The following is an 18,545-nucleotide window of genomic DNA, read 5'->3' as shown; positions in this document are numbered from 1 at the left end:
CACCTAGCCACCGACCAACTAGATATAAAAATACACAAATACAAACAAGTTGAAAATAAAAAAGAAACAAGTATGTCTCATACATATATATATATATATTTTGTGTTATAAAATATTAAATGACATAAACATTTGAACATAGATAAACTGAAAACATTAAATAAGGAGCACAAACTTGCAGTTTTAATGGCTTTTTTTAAAACTTGAAATGCATATCATTATGCATTATTTTCCTAAAAGCAATTTCAGACAAAAGCAACTGGACTTTGGGGATAACGATGACCTGGACAAATGAGAACATCCAGAGGCTTATTACAACTATGAGAAAAAAACGAATATATCACTTAATTTAAAGTAGATATAAAATATAAATAAATATAAATATATATACATAGACGAAAACAAACAAAAAGTCAAAAAGCACAAACAATAACCTAAAACATTCCAGGGGTCATTAAAGAATTACAAATAAATTAATTGAAAGCATTAAATATAATAAGGAGCACAATCTTAGTTTTTTACGTCTTTTTTGTTTTTCCCCAGCCTTCTTCCAATCGCCTTGATTTCCCTCTGCCGCGCTGTGATTGACACCATCTTTCGTCCAATCACAACGCTCGATACCTCTCCCTCCAGCCAATCACTGTCCGTACGTCAATCGTAACCCCTCGGCTAGCATGTTAGTATGCGCGTCTTGTTATGTGTGCCGTGGTCTGAACCTCAGCAGTGTTGACAATAGAAAAAGAAACAGCCCCGAATCATAAACGAAGCTAAAGATAAAAACACTCAAATCAAAAGGTTTAGGGGGAAGGCAGGTTATTGAATCACTATCGGGAATGTAATTGCGTTTAATCTTTTTATATATTTTGTTATTAATGGGAGTTTGAGGCCGGATTTTTGCTTGTTTTTGATCCGGGAAAAAAGGCTGTTTTAGCACCAAAACATTAGGATATAAAGTCATCCGCCGCCGTTGCGACACCGCAGAGGATCAAGGTAAAGTACTCACAGCCACAGTCGGCTCGGCGGCTGCAGCTTGTGTCGGGACTCGGGGGTCGGGACTCGGGACGGTGGTGTGTGTGTAGCTAAACGGTAGCAGCATTAGCATCTTGGGATGATGGGTGACCGCCCAAGTCCGCCCAGGTAACGTTGTTTTATAAGCACACATGTTAATATGTATAGATCTAATCAATGTTTTCATATCTTGTGTTTTGATGAGCTACATGTTGCTAACCCGCGGTAGCCGTTAGCTTAGCTTACTTAAAAAAACGCCCGTTTTCTGAATTAAAGCTAAGCTGCTGGTGACGCGAAGCAACATTGTTCAGATGTTAGTGATGTTTACGTTGTTTTTGTACCCCGGGGAGACAACTAGCTAGCTGTTTTAAGCGTTAAAATCAAGACGCCTTTGTAACGGTTTAACCAAGGGAAGGCTAACGTCGCTAACCTTAGCTAAGCATGCTAACGGTAGTGACGTCATCGCGCTGTCAAGTTTTGAATATTGTGCTGCTGCTGACAGGCCCAACTTGGCCTGCTCTCACGTACTCCGCTTCATTATGGACCTTTTGATGGGATATCTATGACATTATAATGTATTTTTCCACATTCTTTTGCTAGCAATATTGGAACATAGAACGTCTATTTTAACTGAATTTAAATGAGTTTATTGACAGAGAAACATGCGTTTACATAACCAAAGCAAGTCAGAAGAAAACAAAACAAAAAAGCAAATTCCCTCAGTTCAGATCTACCAGAATAAAGTCTAGCGTCTTATGCAGCTGATGGCCTATTCTGCTGCTCATATATCTATATGTGTATATATAATTATTATTAGTATTATTGTTATTATTAGATATTTGGCTTTAGGTGGTGGCTCCCTGTAATCAAGCGATGCATTTGTATCTGTAATGTTACATTGAGTTGAAGCAATCATTCCATTTCAGTGCAGTTTTATTTATAGTCCCAAATCATAACAAACGTTTTCTTAAGACATTTAATATATAGAGAAGGTCTAGACCACTCTCTAACTTATTTATGATTTACAGAGATTATTTTTGCAGCTCTGCCCTGCAAAGTCTAAGTGCAGTGACTACGAAACCACCAATAACGTTATGCGTTGCACAATTTGGTTCCCAAAGTATGGAGGTTAGGATTGATTTGGATAAATATTACTCAATGGTTAACTATTAAAGCATAATCCATCATCATTGTACCAACTGTTCATTTGTTAAGACAGTAAACAAACATTTGTTTTATTAACTCATTTCTTAGTTACTACACTTTGGCTTTGTAGGGCAGATCTGCCGATGGCTATTTCTATTTACTTATGTTTTGTTTATTTATTTATTTTAAAAATTCTGAATGGTACTAAAGATCTATCAGTCAGAATGAGAATCAGCTTAATGGCTAAATAAGTGTGAACACATACAAGGATTTTGAGTCCAGTTTTTTGGCACAGAAATAGATATATAGATAAAAACAAGGATAACAAAAACGAACAAAGGCGAGCACAAATATTGAACTACTATGTACAGATATAGATATAAATTCATACATAAAAAATACAACACAATGAAATTGTAAATGTAATAATAGTGCAGAGGGTGCTGTAATAAATGTGGGATTATTAGTGCATCAGTTGCTTTATTGGGATAGTGACAGCCTGGGGGAAGAAACTGCTCCTTTGTCTGGTGGTTTGAGTGTACAGTGTTCTGTGGCGTCTTCTGTATGAATACGTTTCTAATCTTTTTAATAAATAAAATAAATATGCAAGAAATTCTCACATACATTTGGTGGGATGTCTGAGAAATGTGATGTATTTTGTAAGATACTTGTTAAGTACACTTAAAAAAATCTACTTGACTTAAAAAAAAAAAAAAAAATCAATGTAGGAAAGAGGAAGCTGTAACTAACTTACAGTGATGTATGGGGATGTGGCGGGATTAAATAAGTGTATACTTTCCACTCCTTTTCGGACATGTCAAAAAGAAAAGAAAAAACTATTATTCTCTAAAAAAGTCTTTGTTATTCATGCGTCTCCATGTTTTCTAGCTGTGTAATCTTATTATTTTCTGTTTTACATGTTTGAAATCTAAACCAAATCAGCAAATAAGTAACGGAAATGGATCTAATCTTTATTATGATGTTGTCTTAGGTGGTGGCTGGCTTTAGTGGCTGATCTTTCCCGGGCAGAGCTAATGTCAGGGAAGCAATGGGGTCATGGGCAGGTTTGCTTAATAAAAGCAAAATGCGGATGTTTAATCCTCCGCGGGTCGAAAAACGCCCCGTGAATCCGTCCTGAGACGAGTTTAGCCGTCCTGTCAAGTGAAGCCAACTGTCATATGTGTGGTGATAATCCGATACGAACTTTGACTGGCTTTGCACTGGGCTACTGTGTCTGACAAACTCTAAATAGGCCACCGCTCTGTCATGTTGTCTTGTCCAGGCTGACATTGTTTTACTGAGTAGTGTGTGTGTACAACATGGAGATCTTCACCACTAATGACACAGTAGTGACATGGATGATGAGTGAGAGAGACATAGAAAGATATGCTGAAGAGGAGGGGCGATGATCAGTGGAAGTACTCTTTCACTGGGGTACTTCACTGTAGAAATACTCTGTTGCAACCGGGGCTCAACACTAACTTTTTAAGTAGTTGCTGTTGCACGTCTTGTTGTTGACCGTCCCCGTTTTATGTTTAAAACGCCAATAATTGGTTGCCCGAGCTCAAAACGGCAACCTGGCAACTGTCAATGTCGAGCTCTGGTTACAACTAAAAGTTATACATTCATAATTTTACACAAGTACAAAAGTATTACATCAAAAAATACTTAAAGTACCAAAAGTAAAAGTACTCATCGTGCAGAATAACACTTCATTGGATTGCTATTATTGATGCATTACTGTTTACATCATGTTAATGGTGCAGCCAGTAACAGTGGGGCTAATTCAAACTACTTTCAGGGTTTTTATGGGTGCTGGGAATCCTTGAAAAAACACTTGAATTTTATTGTGGTCTTTTCAAGGTGTGAGAAAGTGCTTATGATTCAGTTTCTAGGATGATAATTTGGCACCTTTCTGGACTAGAAAGATGTCACGATACATCATTTTTGTTGCTGTTTATAATTTAAACTGTATATAAATATGTTATTTACCAATTACATTTTTTTTTATAGTGCCAAATCATAACAAAAGTTATCTCAGGAGTTGCACGCACGCACGCACGAACGCACGCACGCACGCACGCACGCACGCACGCACGCACGCACGCACGCACACACACACACACACACACACACACACACACACACACACACACACACACACACACACACACACACACACACACACACACACACACACACACACACACACACGCACACTGCTGGAAAAGCTTGAAAAAAGCTTTAAAAGTGCTTGAACCCTGTGCTTTATACTATATTGCTATATTGTGGATTTATCCCCTTATCTTAACCTATATATGTTGATCATATTTTATTATATTTGGCTTATTAATGTGAATCTGCAAAGTTATCAAATGGATGTAGCAATTACAATACTTCCCTACTAATACTTATAAAATTGCTGAAAATGGAAATGAAAAATTTGATTTAATTGCAGTACTTGAGAAAATTTCCTTTCACCGCCGACTTTTATTTTCATTTCCACCTGTCAGTCACGTGTGGATGACGGCAGCGTGCTAGAGGCCAGGTGTGGCCTTATGCATTGATGGTATTTGCAGTGATTGTGTGTGTGTGCGCGTGTGTTTTATGTAGGCGTGGTCATAGTTTTCGTACTGTCATGCCGGTTCAGCTTCAAGGTTTTTGAATGTCACACCATGTTGAGGGCAGCTCCAGTCGCTGCTGAGAGAGCTCAACATCCAAAGTCTCCTGTGTTTATGACGACGCTGGTGGAGTAACTGCCTTCTTCTTATCGTGTGTGTGTGTGTGTGTGTGTGTGTGTGTGTGTGTGTGTGTGTGTGTGTGTGTGTGTGTGTGTGTGTGTGTGTGTGTGTGTGTGTGTGTGTGTGTGTGTGTGTGTGTGTGTGTGTGTGTGTGTGTGTGTGTGTGTGTGTGTGTGTGTGTGTGTGTGTGTGTGTGTGTGTGTGTGTGTGTGTGTGTGTGTGTGTGTGTGTGTGTGTGTGTGTGTGTGTGTGTGTGTGTGTGTGTGTGTGTGTGTGTGTGTGTGTGTGTGTGTGTGTGTGTGTTGAGTTCACTTGTTCTTGACTGTGTGAACATTATGCCGTGGATGAATCACACCAATTAGACGTGCTGTCAGATTGCAGCATTCAGTCAATAATGGCGACAGGAGCCTTTCCAAAGAAGTGAGTATAGCAGACAGATTTTTCAATAGTACATCTGGGGTTCATACTGATGTTATTAGCGCTGGGAGCACTTAACCATTTATCAGTGACTCTAGCAAACCAATATGTAAAATAACCTGTTCTCTTTGTTGTGCGTAAATAATTTGTTGCCATGATAGACGTGAAACTTCTGGAGTCAGCGATGGCTGTTTTTAAACTTCATTCATTTCCTGTGTTTGTCATATAAGATGATTTATAGTTCCAGTTTTAACCGCAGATATTGAATATTAATCAGCCAGGTGTGTGTGTGTGGTTACAGTTTGCTGAGCTGAAACCATAAGACAATAAGTCGATTGACAAGAAAAATCCTGCACAAATTTGAAAAATGTTGTTTTTCTTCGTCTTCCGTGGTAACAAACTGAGGCTCTCTATACACTTGGTTTTAAAATGCGTTTCTGAGAGACATCACATAGTCTGTGAAGCACATTTCATACGCCGGGGCAATTCAGTGAGCTTTAAAGGGTAATAAAATACAGCAAAGTTAAATGATTTACTATTTAAAATGTACAGGTGCAGTGACATAAGAGATATAAAATCGAATCTTGTGCAGTTTGAAACAAGACGTAACAGAGCTCAACGCTAATGTTAAAAAGTAGTTGTTGATACTGAGACAATGGTTGGCATTTTTAGTCATCTTTTACCTAGAATAATTAAGAGACTATGCCATTATACGTCTTCTCAATAATGAAAATGTGATGCAGAAGAATAAAAGCTCTGTCATGGTAACTTAAAAAAAGTCATTTGTGTCTGCCGTTATCTCCCAAACAGATGTCCGTGCACACATTTACTTTGGGCTGGGTTTGGGCGTTTGCTATCCTGTCGTTTTTGTGTTAAAAGTGGCCGCCAACGATGGCGACCAAAGGCTGGAAATTGGGGCCTGGTGAACAGTTATGCCCGCACACTCTCACCAGTCACCTGAGCGGTTGTGTCGGTGCAGCCGGAGATGTCACTATCAGCAGAGTCCAACACGATGCGCACTCGCTGAACACTGCACTGTCACCAGAACAAGCACCGCGCCCTGCATGGAAGACGTGTTTTCCTGTCCTGTCCTTCTCAGGGGCACATCAGGGCGCATTCGTGTTGCCACGGCGTGTCTTGGTGGTCATTGACACTTGTATTTAGCCTGTCCACTTGTGATCCGATCAAACATTCAAAATTCAAGTGTAAACAGATTAAAGATATCTGTCACATGGACGAAACATAAATCCTTTGAAGACCAAGGATACTTGCAAATTTTCTAGAGCAAACGATGCTTTAATCAGAAAATAGTTTATGGTGTAATTGATTAATAATCTAATTGATAATCTACTCTTACACACCTGGACACTTATCTTCTTCTTTACTTTGTGCAATAACTTTACCCACCAGTGCAATAATTTAATCTTACTGCTCATTTCTGTCATATACAGTCAGCCATGTTTGATCTGATACCTTTCCTCTACATTTAACTTATCTGATTTCATTTTGCTGAATTTTATTTGACCTGTTTTCTTACATCTACCTCACATATCTTAGAGTTTATTACTTATCGTATACTATATTTATATAGTACCCCCCTTGTGTTTTTGGAAGCTGCTGGAAACTTAATTTCCTTGCAGGAGTTCATCCCAAAGGATCAATAAAGAGAAGTCTAAGTCTAATAATAACAATATTAAAATTAAATGTAATTAATTAATTACATTGAATTTTTATTTCCTCCTTAATTTTACTCCCTCACTATGCAAGTCTTTTTCATATTAATTTAAGTTTGTTTCTTTTAATTGTATGTGTTTGAATGATGTTTTGTAGCTTCCCTTTGCAAATCCAACCTAAAATGGGTGTTGGACAAGGCATTTAAAGGCATCACCATGAGCTCTGGGGACCGGTCATTGTTACTTTGTAAAAAAACAGCAACTGAACTGTGTTACAGCAATATCTGCACTATTTGAATGACCTTCTGATTCTTGCACGTTATGTTCATTTTGCACTAAAGTGCTTCATTAAAAAAGAAAAGAATGGACTAATAAAAGTATTTAATTGACACAGGAATATAGAAAAAGCGGCTTTATCATGTGGTGATTTCACACAGACTATTGGGCTGGAGTTTAGGTGAAGTGTTGCAGTAAAGAGCCACACTCAGAGCCACAGTTTGTTTTCTGCAGCTGTAGGAGGTTTTGAATTTGAACATTTTAACTTGACCACAAGCGAGAGATCCTTGAGCTTTCCTCCTGCCAGCCTCTTTTTTTTTTTTTATCTCCGATGTGTGTGTTCCTGTTTGTCCCCTCACTTCATCTCCTCTCACTCCGCCTCGCCGTTGCCTATTTGTTGACTTCCTGTCGAACAGCAGCTCCCTCCCTCCTCTTCCTCCCTTTCTGTTGCTGTTGCTCGCCGTGCCCCCTCCTCTCTCCTCCTTCCTCCTCCTTCTTTAATCCCACCCTCCCCGAGCCTGTTTGGATGTCATCTGGTCTCTTATGTAAGAGGCATGGGAGGGGAATGGCTTTGCCATACGAGTCTTGCTCTTCCTCATTTGTTGTGGTGGAGTGTTTTCGCCATTAGCCGGCCGGTCAGAGACGGAGAGGGAGAGAGAGGGAGTGAGGGACTGATGGTTGTACATGGGGATACCAGTGCCCCTTTGCACAGGTAAGCGGAGCTCCAGTTTGTACATTTGAGTTTTCAGACGGAGAATGAGTGCAGTATTTCCACTGGTGGCATTCACCAGGTGGTGAAAGCATAAAAGCAGCGACAGCTCTTCAGATATCTGTGATGTAGCAGGCAGAAACTCTGAGTCACTCATGCACGACTTCACCCAGGTGTTTGATCAGAGCCAAATGAAGCTGAACGGATGTATGAAATTATTATCTTCATTATCCGTTACTCTCTCGATGAATTGAATTGGTTAGTTGTTTGATTTATTAAACATGAATAATGTTGATCAGTGTTTCCTGAAGCACAACATGACATCCTCAAACGTCTTGTTTTGTCCACAACTCAAAGACATTCAGGTTACTGTCTCAGAGGAGGAAAGAACAAAGACAACTAATCCATTGGTTTGCAGATCTGTTTACATTCTGTACAGCATGGACAGTAGAGCTGCAATTAACAATCTTCATCATTATCATCATTATTGTCACGTTAAATTGGTCTATCTATAAATTGGTCTATCTATAAATTGTCAAAAAACAGAGAAAATTGCGCCCAAGACGACATGTTTAATTGTCTCTTTATCTCAGACCAAGTGTCTAAAACTCAAAGCTATTCAGTTTAGAATTCAATAAAACAGAGGAAATCCTGCAGTTGCATCCACTGAATGGATAAAAACAATAATTTAATAGTTACATTTTCTGTCCATTGACTCATTTATGAACAGAAACCTGCTTTCCACCACCATCATCAGAACTCTGTTAAACAGTGGATTTAACAGGTTACAGTAATATAACCTGATTGTTTGAAGAGTGTGTACGTCAGAGCTGTTCCACAATAAGCCATTTCAGCCCGAGATAATCTCAGAGTGAAGGTGATTTTCAGAGGCTCTCGTCTGCTTTGTCTGGTCTCTGCGAGGCTACACACACACACGCACGCACACGCACACGTTGAGGTGTCATCTTGCTTTTGTTATTGTTGTGTTTGAGATGCGGCTGGGACCCACTTTGTATGACATTTGAATAGTCCTGTGCCAAAGTTTGAAAGGCAAAACTGCCAACTAGGGTAGGAAATGAAATGTTTTGTTCACGTACTGAGCAGCCACAGTTTTATTTTTACACCCCCCCCCACGCACACACACACGCACGCACGCACGCACGCACGCACACACACCACACACACACACCACACACACACACACAGCAGGATCTACAGATTAATGGAGAGTCACCTGGCAGACTTTCTGGTGGAGGGTTTAAACCAACAGCCAGCGGTTAGACAGATCAGCTGGAGGTGTTTTCCCACTCTAATGCTCAACAGAAGGCACTCATTCAGATGGATCATTAACAGCTGTGTGGTTATGAAGGAGAAGACAATGAGCCGTTGACAGAGGACTCTCAACACATGTAATTGGTTTTGTCATATGTGAGTCTGTCTGTAGGGTGTAGTAGTAAATTAAAAAAATAGGTCCCCTGTGCTTTATTCTTTTATTCTTTATCCACATTAGCTTCTAGTTGCTAGTCTCCTGGAAAAATGCCCTTTATTATGACTTTTTGGGACAATTAATTCCATTATTGTTGAGTGAATATAAGATATAGTGATGAATAACCAACAAGTTCCTGGAGCCCATTGATGATGTGTTGATTGTGTTGAATGTGGTTGTCCTTTTAAAACTATGCAAAGATATTTAATCACAATATAGACTAGTGCAATATTTAAATCACAGGAGGGAACTGTATTTTCTAAAGGCAAAATGTCATGCCGAACAAAGTATTGTGGCACCCGCCTACAAGTCGTATTTTAGAGACTTAAAGGTTGAATATGGAGAATGAGCAGAACAGCGCCACCTAGTGTCTGAAAAAGTAATTCCAGCAGTCGGCTTGCCAGGTTTGTTGCGAGAGTGTCAACCTATCCCCTCCAGCCAATCGCTCACTGACAGTTACCGTTAGCCGTTAGCGTTAGCCATTACAGCTAAGTAAAGATGAAAGTGATGTAAGCGATCAAGGAGAAACGTAGCCCTTTGGGGCGTGCGTTTTAATGCTGTTTAACTCCTTTGTCTCAGTACATGGAGTGAATGCTTGGCCAATATTGGCCCGTCTACGGTAACTCAGCTGCAGGGTTGGCAAACTTCATTTCACCCAGTGCCAGCCTACAGTGTGCTAGTGTGCCCCACCGCCTCCAACGCCAACGGATATCCGAGTTATATTCGCCGTTGCATTGAAGCTCAAAATTGGTCTTCTGGACAGCCCTAGAAAATGAGAATTATGATGCAAAAATGACCATTCCTGCCAATATTGTGAATCACGTTCGTATCAATATTGTGCAGCTGTATTTACAATAATGTAAAACCAAAGCCTTACCTTTTGAAGAGCTCAATACAGCTAGTGTTTGCATTTATTGCTTGATATTTTATTTAAATGAGTCATAGATAACCAAAATGATTTGTCTTTATCATTTCATCAACTAATTGCTGCAGCTCCAGACATGATTGCGTGATTAAATAGCAAGGTTTCCTGCAGCATTTTATAGTCGAGACGCCCTGGCTCGACTGAAACAAAGAACAATAAGTAAGTAAAATGATTATTACAGGATACTTCACACAGTGAAGGTCATGTGTTTTGAGACAGGCTATAGTTTAAGCCGTTATCTAGTGACTACATTGATTGTGTCGCAGTAATTATTCAGCATGTCTGGAAAAAGTTGGGAAAGTAGGGCGCTTTGGCTAACCAGTTTCCTGAGTCCAGATATGGGTGTGGAAGAGAATAGACACGTTTGGGAATTGTCTTTATTCTGATGGGAGTCACTCATAACAGTTTGTCAAATTTACGTAAAGACAAGATGTAAATTTGCACAAATTACCCTGAAAACAGAAAAAGAGACTAATTTCGGATTTAAATTCTGCTTATTTTTAGTCCCAGTTGTCAGTCTTGATTGGTATCTTCCTCCTCTTAAAGTCTAATCAAATCAACACCTCAGTGGTCTCTAACCACAGATGGACGCGGTGCCGCTCTGCAGCCCTTAATCACTTGTAAAACTGTGGTGTACTGTACGTGATGATGGACGATCAGCTGTGCAGCCTCAGAAAAAAGGCTTTCACTGTCTGCTAATGCTGTACATATCCTCAGGCAGCAGCATGACGAGTGTGTGTGCTTGTACTGAAGGCCGCGTGTGTCCCGGTACCTCTCCTCTCCCTCTCTGTCCACTCTGTTACATACGAGGCCTGCTGGACATACTGTACGACTGCCTGTGTGACTTTGACATTAGAGACAGCACGCCTGCAGCGTCTCATTCACGTCTTATTACATAACCATTTTGCTAGAGTTGTAATTCTTGTTCTTGGGCCTCCGTGACATCAAGCTGATTTGGTGTGTGTAGGCTGGCTCTGGACATCACAGTGTCTCAGTTTGCCGTTGCTTATGTCATAACTCATGTGGAAGTCAAAAGAGGTGAGGAGATTGACGCTTCAGGGTGTGGTTCAGAGAAGTAGTTTGCAGTGAGAAGCCTGACTTCTGCTGCTGCTTGTTGTTTTGTTGTCCGTTTGAAGCCGCAGCTCTATTATTTTGGGTAGACTGTGTGTGTTTTTGCGATGTCTCTCCGTTGGTGGGTAGGAAGGTGGTGTGTTTCGCCTCCTCAGCCGAGGCCTCAATAGTCTGTCTGCTGTGGCTGCACAGGTTTGTTGTGAGACTAATGAAATGCCGTAGGAAGGTAGACAGGCAACAAGCTAAGCAAGTCAGCGGGGGTGTTGTTTAGCTCACAGCTGAGGATAAACCTATGGCTATGGAGCTGCATGATAATGGCTGATTATGTGTCTCTGAGCAGTAAGGAAGTGATCATTTTCGATTTGCATTCCCATGAGGCAAATCCTTAGATAAGATAATGTGAAATAGTCCTGGGCAATATGACCATAATCTTATATTCCGATATAGCTCATTCCATATCGCGATATAGAATGTTTTCTGGTAAATCAGTTCATAAATATGTCTATGTTCAATAAACAAACAGTAAAGGGCTGTTTTTTATTCTTCTGTGTGAGTAGAATACTGGACAAATTATTTATATTCTACCTATATTAAGCACTTAAGTGCCACATTAACACAACATGAGAGGACCAGAACGCAAAGCTCGGGCTGTGGCGGTGAAAAGGCCACACATCACCGCGTTAACCTCATAATTCTGTGCAGTGCCTTTTTTTAAGCGGGCACCAACCCTGCGCGTAGAGTAGACGTGAAATGTAAATAAAAGCTGCAGACATTAAAATGACAGTGTATCTGTCGCTAACCATATTAAAAGCGTTGATCACTGAACCGAATCGCTGTCATTTTATCACAAGTATCAATCCACACTGAAACCCCCCGTTTTTAATGCCTTAAGTCTATTTTAGGGATGTGTAATCTGTATATACAGCTTTAAATCATAGATGTCCCACTGTAAATGTGTTTTGAACAGGAACTCGCTACAGTGGGCGAGAATATAAAATCAATGGATCAATACACACATATAGGGTAGACACTTTTATGTCGTTTTAGACAGTATATATCCCTATATTGCCCGGCCTTGTGAAATAGTCATATTGATAAATAAAGTGAAATTGTAAATCATTTCATAAGTTACTGAAACTAAACTCAAACTCATGGGATTGGCCGAAAAAAACACATGAAAGGTGACGTTATGACATAAAAACAAACTTCTGCCAAAGCTTTTTATTTTGAAATAAAATAATGTTTATTTATTTATTTTTTAATAGGATTAAGTCTTACGTTTGTATTTGCATGAATACCGCCTGATTTATAGCTGTTGAATATCAGTTGATGGCCAGCTTCAGTTCTGTAAAACTGTCACTACTCTGCGGTTATTCACGCTGCCCTCAGTGCACTCAGCGCTCTCTAAACACATGTCTGATGTGATTGTGTTAACCGTCCCCCTTCCCCTCCTCCCTGTGTGTTTCTCCCAGCAGGGCTATGTCCTCGGCAGCCACCACGTCTCCATCTGTGGACAAAGTGGACGGATTTTCACGGAAGTCTGTCAGGAAGGCCAAGCAGAAGCGGTCGCAGAGTTCATCCCAGTTCCGCTCTCAGGGCAAACCCATAGATCTCCCGGCCTTGCCACTGCTCAAGGGTAAGGGTGTGTGTGAATGTTGAGGTTGATAGTGTGGGTTGACCCAGACAAACACGAACATTAAGTAACTGCCCACTCATATCCACTTGTAGCTGCAAACGTAATTTTCTCTGTATTATGATGCAAAAATAGAAGCTTGTTTGACAGATGAAGCTTGTCGATCAAAGTTGAAACTTATGCTTATGCGTGCGTGCGTGCGTGCGTGCGTGCGTGTGTGCGTGCGTGCGTGCGTGTGTGTATTAGCTATGTGCCTAGACAGGTAGATCATCACGATGATCACACAGGGCAGGTCAGTGCTGCTGCCTGTCTGTGTCACGGAGAAAGGTGCCTTCAATCTTCTGATTCCCTGATTGTTGATGTTCAGGGAAAATTTGTGTATATGGTTCATATCATACTCTAAACACACCGGCATGGCCTCATAAGGTTTGTACAGCTGTGGGTGATTAAGTGGAGTGGAGTTTATATATACATATGTATTTGCACTTGACAAGTTTAAGCACTCATGCACAAACACACTCACACACTGATAGCAGTGAGCTACCATGCAAGGTGCTGGACAACCATCAAGAGCAATTTAGGGAACCCATCTTTGAAATCTGCCTTCGTTTTGATCTCAACCACCTGTAAAGTTTTGAGACTGTATCTGTCACGACAAAATCTGACTCAAAAGGTGAAAACGATACCAGTGCTGCCTTTGCAGCTGGTTAAAGTGTAACCTGAAAACTGTTTATCTTTAAGTCATCGCACGTTTTCGTGTTTTTAGTATTTCACCTCGAAAAAAAAGCCTAACAACATAAGACAACTACCCACTAACTCTGTCCTGTTAATCATGTGACCCCTTTGTTTCATCTTGCGACCTCTTTGGGGCCCTCAGCTTGGAAACGGCTGACCTAGGAGTAGATTGATTTTTCACCCAGATTTTATTCAGGCAAATCCCCTGAAAGTCAGAGGTTCGAATTATCAGTCGGCAACCCTCACTGAGCTGAGATTCTTCAAGTCGAGCAGCCATTCTTGTTTTTTTTTTTTTGGTCAGTCAGTGTTTGTCCGCAGAGTGAGCGCTCCTTTCTTTCACGCTGCTCTCCAGTACGGGACCCAGGGTGAGTCTGAGTGAGATGGAGGCAGCTGCCCGGAGGAAGAGAGACTTTGCCCCGTCAGGTTCCTAGATAACTTTTTCTTCTGCCTTCTGCTTAGAAGTGGTGAATTTACAGCTCACAAAAACAAAATACAATATAGTCCAAGGTAGTGTTGCACGGTATACCGATACTAGAAAGGTACCGCGGTACCCAGCCGTTAAGAACGATACTTTTTCACGTTTTATTAGTATCGGTACTTTCTGAATTTTCTGCGACAGCGTGTCTGTGCAGCTTCTCTCTGCTTCCTCGCTGCCTGCAGACGGAGTGGGCGTGGCTTTACGGTGACAGACAGTCACAGAGCAGAGCGAGACAGACATGGCCGAAAGTCTCACGAGTGCTCCTGCCGACCGTCCGAGGCTTGTTGTAAAAGCAGACGCACAGAGCGAAATATGGAAATATTTCGCTTACATTGCAGACAGCGAGGGCAAGCCCACGGACACCACAAGGCCCGTATGTAAGAGATGCTATAAGTCGGTGATGACCAAGGAAGGCAACACGTCCAACCTGGCGAAGCATCTCGCGGACAGACACCCCGATTTGCACCGAGAGCTCAAAGAGCTGCAGGTTAGCAATAGATAACGTTAAATATCCCCCGGATGAAGTCAAGCAAACTTTTTTCCCCATCAGAATTGCAGGAGGCAGTCAGGGGAGAAGCTGTTTAACAGTCCGATGTGGTTCCACATATCTCTGTCTGCTAACGCAACGTTCACACTGATGACATGAACTTTACGATAACATGCGCTGGTGTTCACAAGTATGATAATCAACAACACTCATTTTAAGTCAACCGGTGCTAGTAATATAATCATAGCATGTACATTATTGTCAAAAATTTACAAGATATATTGTAATTTACATTATTAGAAAATGGTATGGTAAGAGCACAGACCTCCACCGGGTCTGGGTCATTTGTGTTATACTTTACTGCACTAATGTAGTTTGCAGGCTGATAATACAAGGTTTGAATTTTATCAACTTAAAATACAAATTGCAAATTTCCCTTTTGTGGGACGAATAAAGTATTATCTTATCTTATGAATTGCCAGATTTACAATTATTTTTATGCTGAATAGAATTGTAGTTAATGTGCTGTTAATTTTTTTCTACTACAAACACTGAGCTTTAAATGGAAAATCAGGTCATTAAATAATCTGTGAGAGCAAACAAGACAAATAAACAACACAAGACACTTGTCTTTTTGGACACAGAGATGCTTGTAACCACATTGGCAGCTAAGTTAACTATCAGCCTGAAATAATGATGATAATATTAGTAGTATTGAAGCATAAGCATAAAGTTCTGCAGCTTTGACAAAAATCTCTATATTTATTTTGACTTTTTAAGTTTAAGTGTTGTAATGAATAAAAATAAATAATTTTAAGTTCCACATTTTGTCATCTAATATTTTATTCCATTACTTTTGCTGATGTTTTAGTTTTCTGCCGTGGTATCGTTTCAGTATCGGTATCGAGATATTTTAGGCAGGTATTGTACCGAAGTCATAATTTTGGTATCGTGACAACACTAGTCCAAGGCTTTTGTTTAATATCTAGTGTCTGCAAAAAAAATGTTGTTGCACATTTCCAATCCGTAGTTCACATGCATTAGCTTGGAGGGCTAACTTGGCTTGTTTTTTTTATATTGCACTCAGGTCACCCTGAACTTCCCACCAACTCCCAACACCGAGTCAGTTCAATAGAGGAGAGAGGAGACGGTGGTCTGTGCATCGCTTTCATTTACTTGCCACAAAGCCATCCAACACGCTCCTGATCTACACCACACACTAGCTTCTAACTGATTTCACTTGTACGGCGTGATAACCTTTGTAGTCTCATTAAGCCACTTAGCCTCATCTTTTTTTATTGCGCATACAAGCTCAAACTTTACGGATGGATGGTATCTGCTGACCTTTTTTAGGTAGTAGAGCTTGTGTTAACCACCGTTTCAGGCATCTAACCGAAAACACATTTGTAAATCTGAGTTTAAGACAATGCTAACTCACTTCTGTTTTTAAGGACTCACTCCTGCAGCACTCTATTGTCTCTAAGGAATGTCTGTGTATAACAAAACAACAGTGTAATGATGTTTACAATTCTCACTGCAGGTCAGAGTGAATTGAGTGATGTGTGGTATGCTCTTGGGCGGAGTAATACACAATGAGACACCCCCTTCACACAGCAGTGGTGTGGTTTGGTGTTGACAGCAGGAATGCTGCCACACAGAAACCAGACAGATCCATCAACTGTCAAGAATTTTAATGGAAAACCATTTCCTCGTTTTCTCTTAGGGCGGGACTTAGAGCTCTCCCAGTGTTTTCATGTTGAAGTGTGTGTGTGTGTGTGTGTGTGTGTGTGTGTGTGTGTGTGTGTGTGTGTGTGTGTGTGTGTAAAAGTAAGTCTGTGTTCATGCTCCACTCACAGTCACTGTCCCTGTGTAAAGATCTACATGTTAGAAGCGCACCGGAGCTCCACCCTTACACACAGACTTCCTGTTGATCCCTGTAGAATTACACGCTATTTGATAAAGAATGAAATACCAAAACAACATCAGGCCTGTCTGAATTAACCCTTCGCTAAGCCCCTCCCTAGAACGGCCACTGTCCAATCCTGCGTTAGCAACCGTAACTAGGCACAGGGGGCCTGTGAAACTTTCAGAGCAAATGAAGGGTGTGTGTATGAACCTGCCAGTCAAACAGCTTTTCATTAGGAGTCAGGGACAGGGTTTTGTTCCCCTCATCTAGGTAATTGCCACATCGTGTTGATGCTGTCGAATATGTGTTAGCATCTTGGATGTGTTTCCATTCACATCTCCTACAACAATGGAGCAGCCCTAAAGTTACCAGCCTGCCTGCTCTCCTAAAAATGAAGCTCCCATGCAACCTAGCTGCATTCTCAACTACGTTTTGAGGGAAATCAATTTTCTCCCGGAAGCTGCAAGCTCGCTAGTTTGTTGTGCTAATGTCAGCACATGATGCTAATGGTGTACGGCTAGAAGTCATGACTAAACGTTAGCTTAAAATAAAACAATATTTGACTTAACCTGCTGTACAAGAACATTATTGTTTCTTCACATTAATTGTTGGGACGTGGGGCACCTGACGCTTCATTCACAATACTGTACAATACCCATATTATGCGCCATATTATGCGCCATATTATGCGCCATATTATGCACCATATTATGCATTGTGTTATGAATGTAGCTCTCAAATGCATATTGGAATCCTTTCGTTCTACCTCTCTCTATTTCACAACTATTATTCCAGAAAATGTGCTCTTATTTCCTCTGGAATATCTCACTGATATAATTGGAAACTTTAAACTTTTCTCAGTGCAGCGAAAAAAGACGTGTGCCATTTTATATAAGTTGCAGACTTAGATTCTTCTGACTTTGGCAAGCCTTTGCCATAATGTGTGATTTCCCTGGTTCGTAATTTGTCCCATTTTCTCCAAATACAAAAGATCCACTTTTAGTCTATGATTCATTTTCTCTTTCTGACTCAGGAGATGATGTTTTTCTTACGGTGTGAAACGGTTCTTTATCTTGTCCTCTAAGATTGGCAGTTTTTCTTGAGTGCACATGAGGGCTGTTGCTTTTTATATTTTAATTCAGACTACCGTTAGATATTCAGTATTGAATCTGTCATCATCCGTCGGGATTCAAAATTCACAGTGTGTAAGTGCAACAGGCCCTGCTTTGTGCTCCAGCTTAGGGACATTCATAAAATGCACTCTTACTCTGATCTGTTTCTGCCCTGTTGCCTTCTCAGTAAATTAGAACTGTTGTTAGCGCAAAATGGAGGAAACTAGTGAGCCGTTAACGGATAAACCGTGACACCAAACCGTTTGAGATCATGTGTGGAAGCAATTTTGACTTTTGTAAATGCAAAGATGAGGCTGTTTGATGCCTTTGATGACAACAAATGTAAAGTTGTCTGTTAGTATCCTGATAAAAAAGATTGCTGTATAAACGATGTTAATAATAATTACCAATATTCCAAATCGTAGACCATAGCTCTAACCTGTTAAAGCAGCAAGCAAGCAGTTGAATACCTCCAATTTACATTAAAGCTAACTGTGGTAAGAAAAAAAAGCACTTGGATTAACTGTCGTTCTATTGACGATTTGTTTAGTTATATTCTTGTCTATCTAAGTAGTACTTACTACAACGTGATTTCCAGTGTTTTTTCAATTTAAATGTGTATTTGTACAATGAGTTTGCCAACTGTCTTTAAAACAGACGGGATGCACTTGCAAGCAAATGAATGTCTCTAATGAACTGCAGACAATGTTTGCAAAATCAGCTGTTTCTGAAAGTTTCTCAC

General features: G+C 40.4%; 1 protein-coding gene across 7 annotated transcripts in view; it reads left to right on the top strand.

Annotated features, from left to right (window-relative positions):
• The first annotated feature begins 703 nt into the window (after window positions 1-703).
• ppp2r5eb (protein phosphatase 2, regulatory subunit B', epsilon isoform b) overlaps window positions 704-18,545 on the top strand; it is a 63,462-nt gene continuing 45,620 nt past the window's right edge. Inside the window, exons 1-2 of one of the 7 annotated variants that reach the window (XM_083923956.1) lie at window positions 704-990; window positions 12,928-13,088. In XM_083923956.1, the coding sequence (XP_083780082.1) occupies window positions 12,932-13,088 (157 nt within the window). In that variant the 5' untranslated portion in view covers window positions 704-990; window positions 12,928-12,931. Of the gene's footprint in view, window positions 1,138-5,233; window positions 5,316-7,929; window positions 7,974-12,924; window positions 13,089-18,545 lie in introns of those variants that run through there. The other 6 variants (XM_083923957.1, XM_083923953.1, XM_083923952.1 and 3 more) reach the window with 6 other exon arrangements.

The sequence above is a fragment of the Echiichthys vipera genome, assembly GCF_963691815.1.
Source record: "Echiichthys vipera genome assembly, chromosome: 12".
Lineage (NCBI taxonomy): Eukaryota > Metazoa > Chordata > Actinopteri > Perciformes > Trachinidae > Echiichthys > Echiichthys vipera.
The sequence above is the reverse complement of the archived record's forward strand: the minus strand, read 5'-3'. Positions and strand labels throughout refer to the sequence as shown.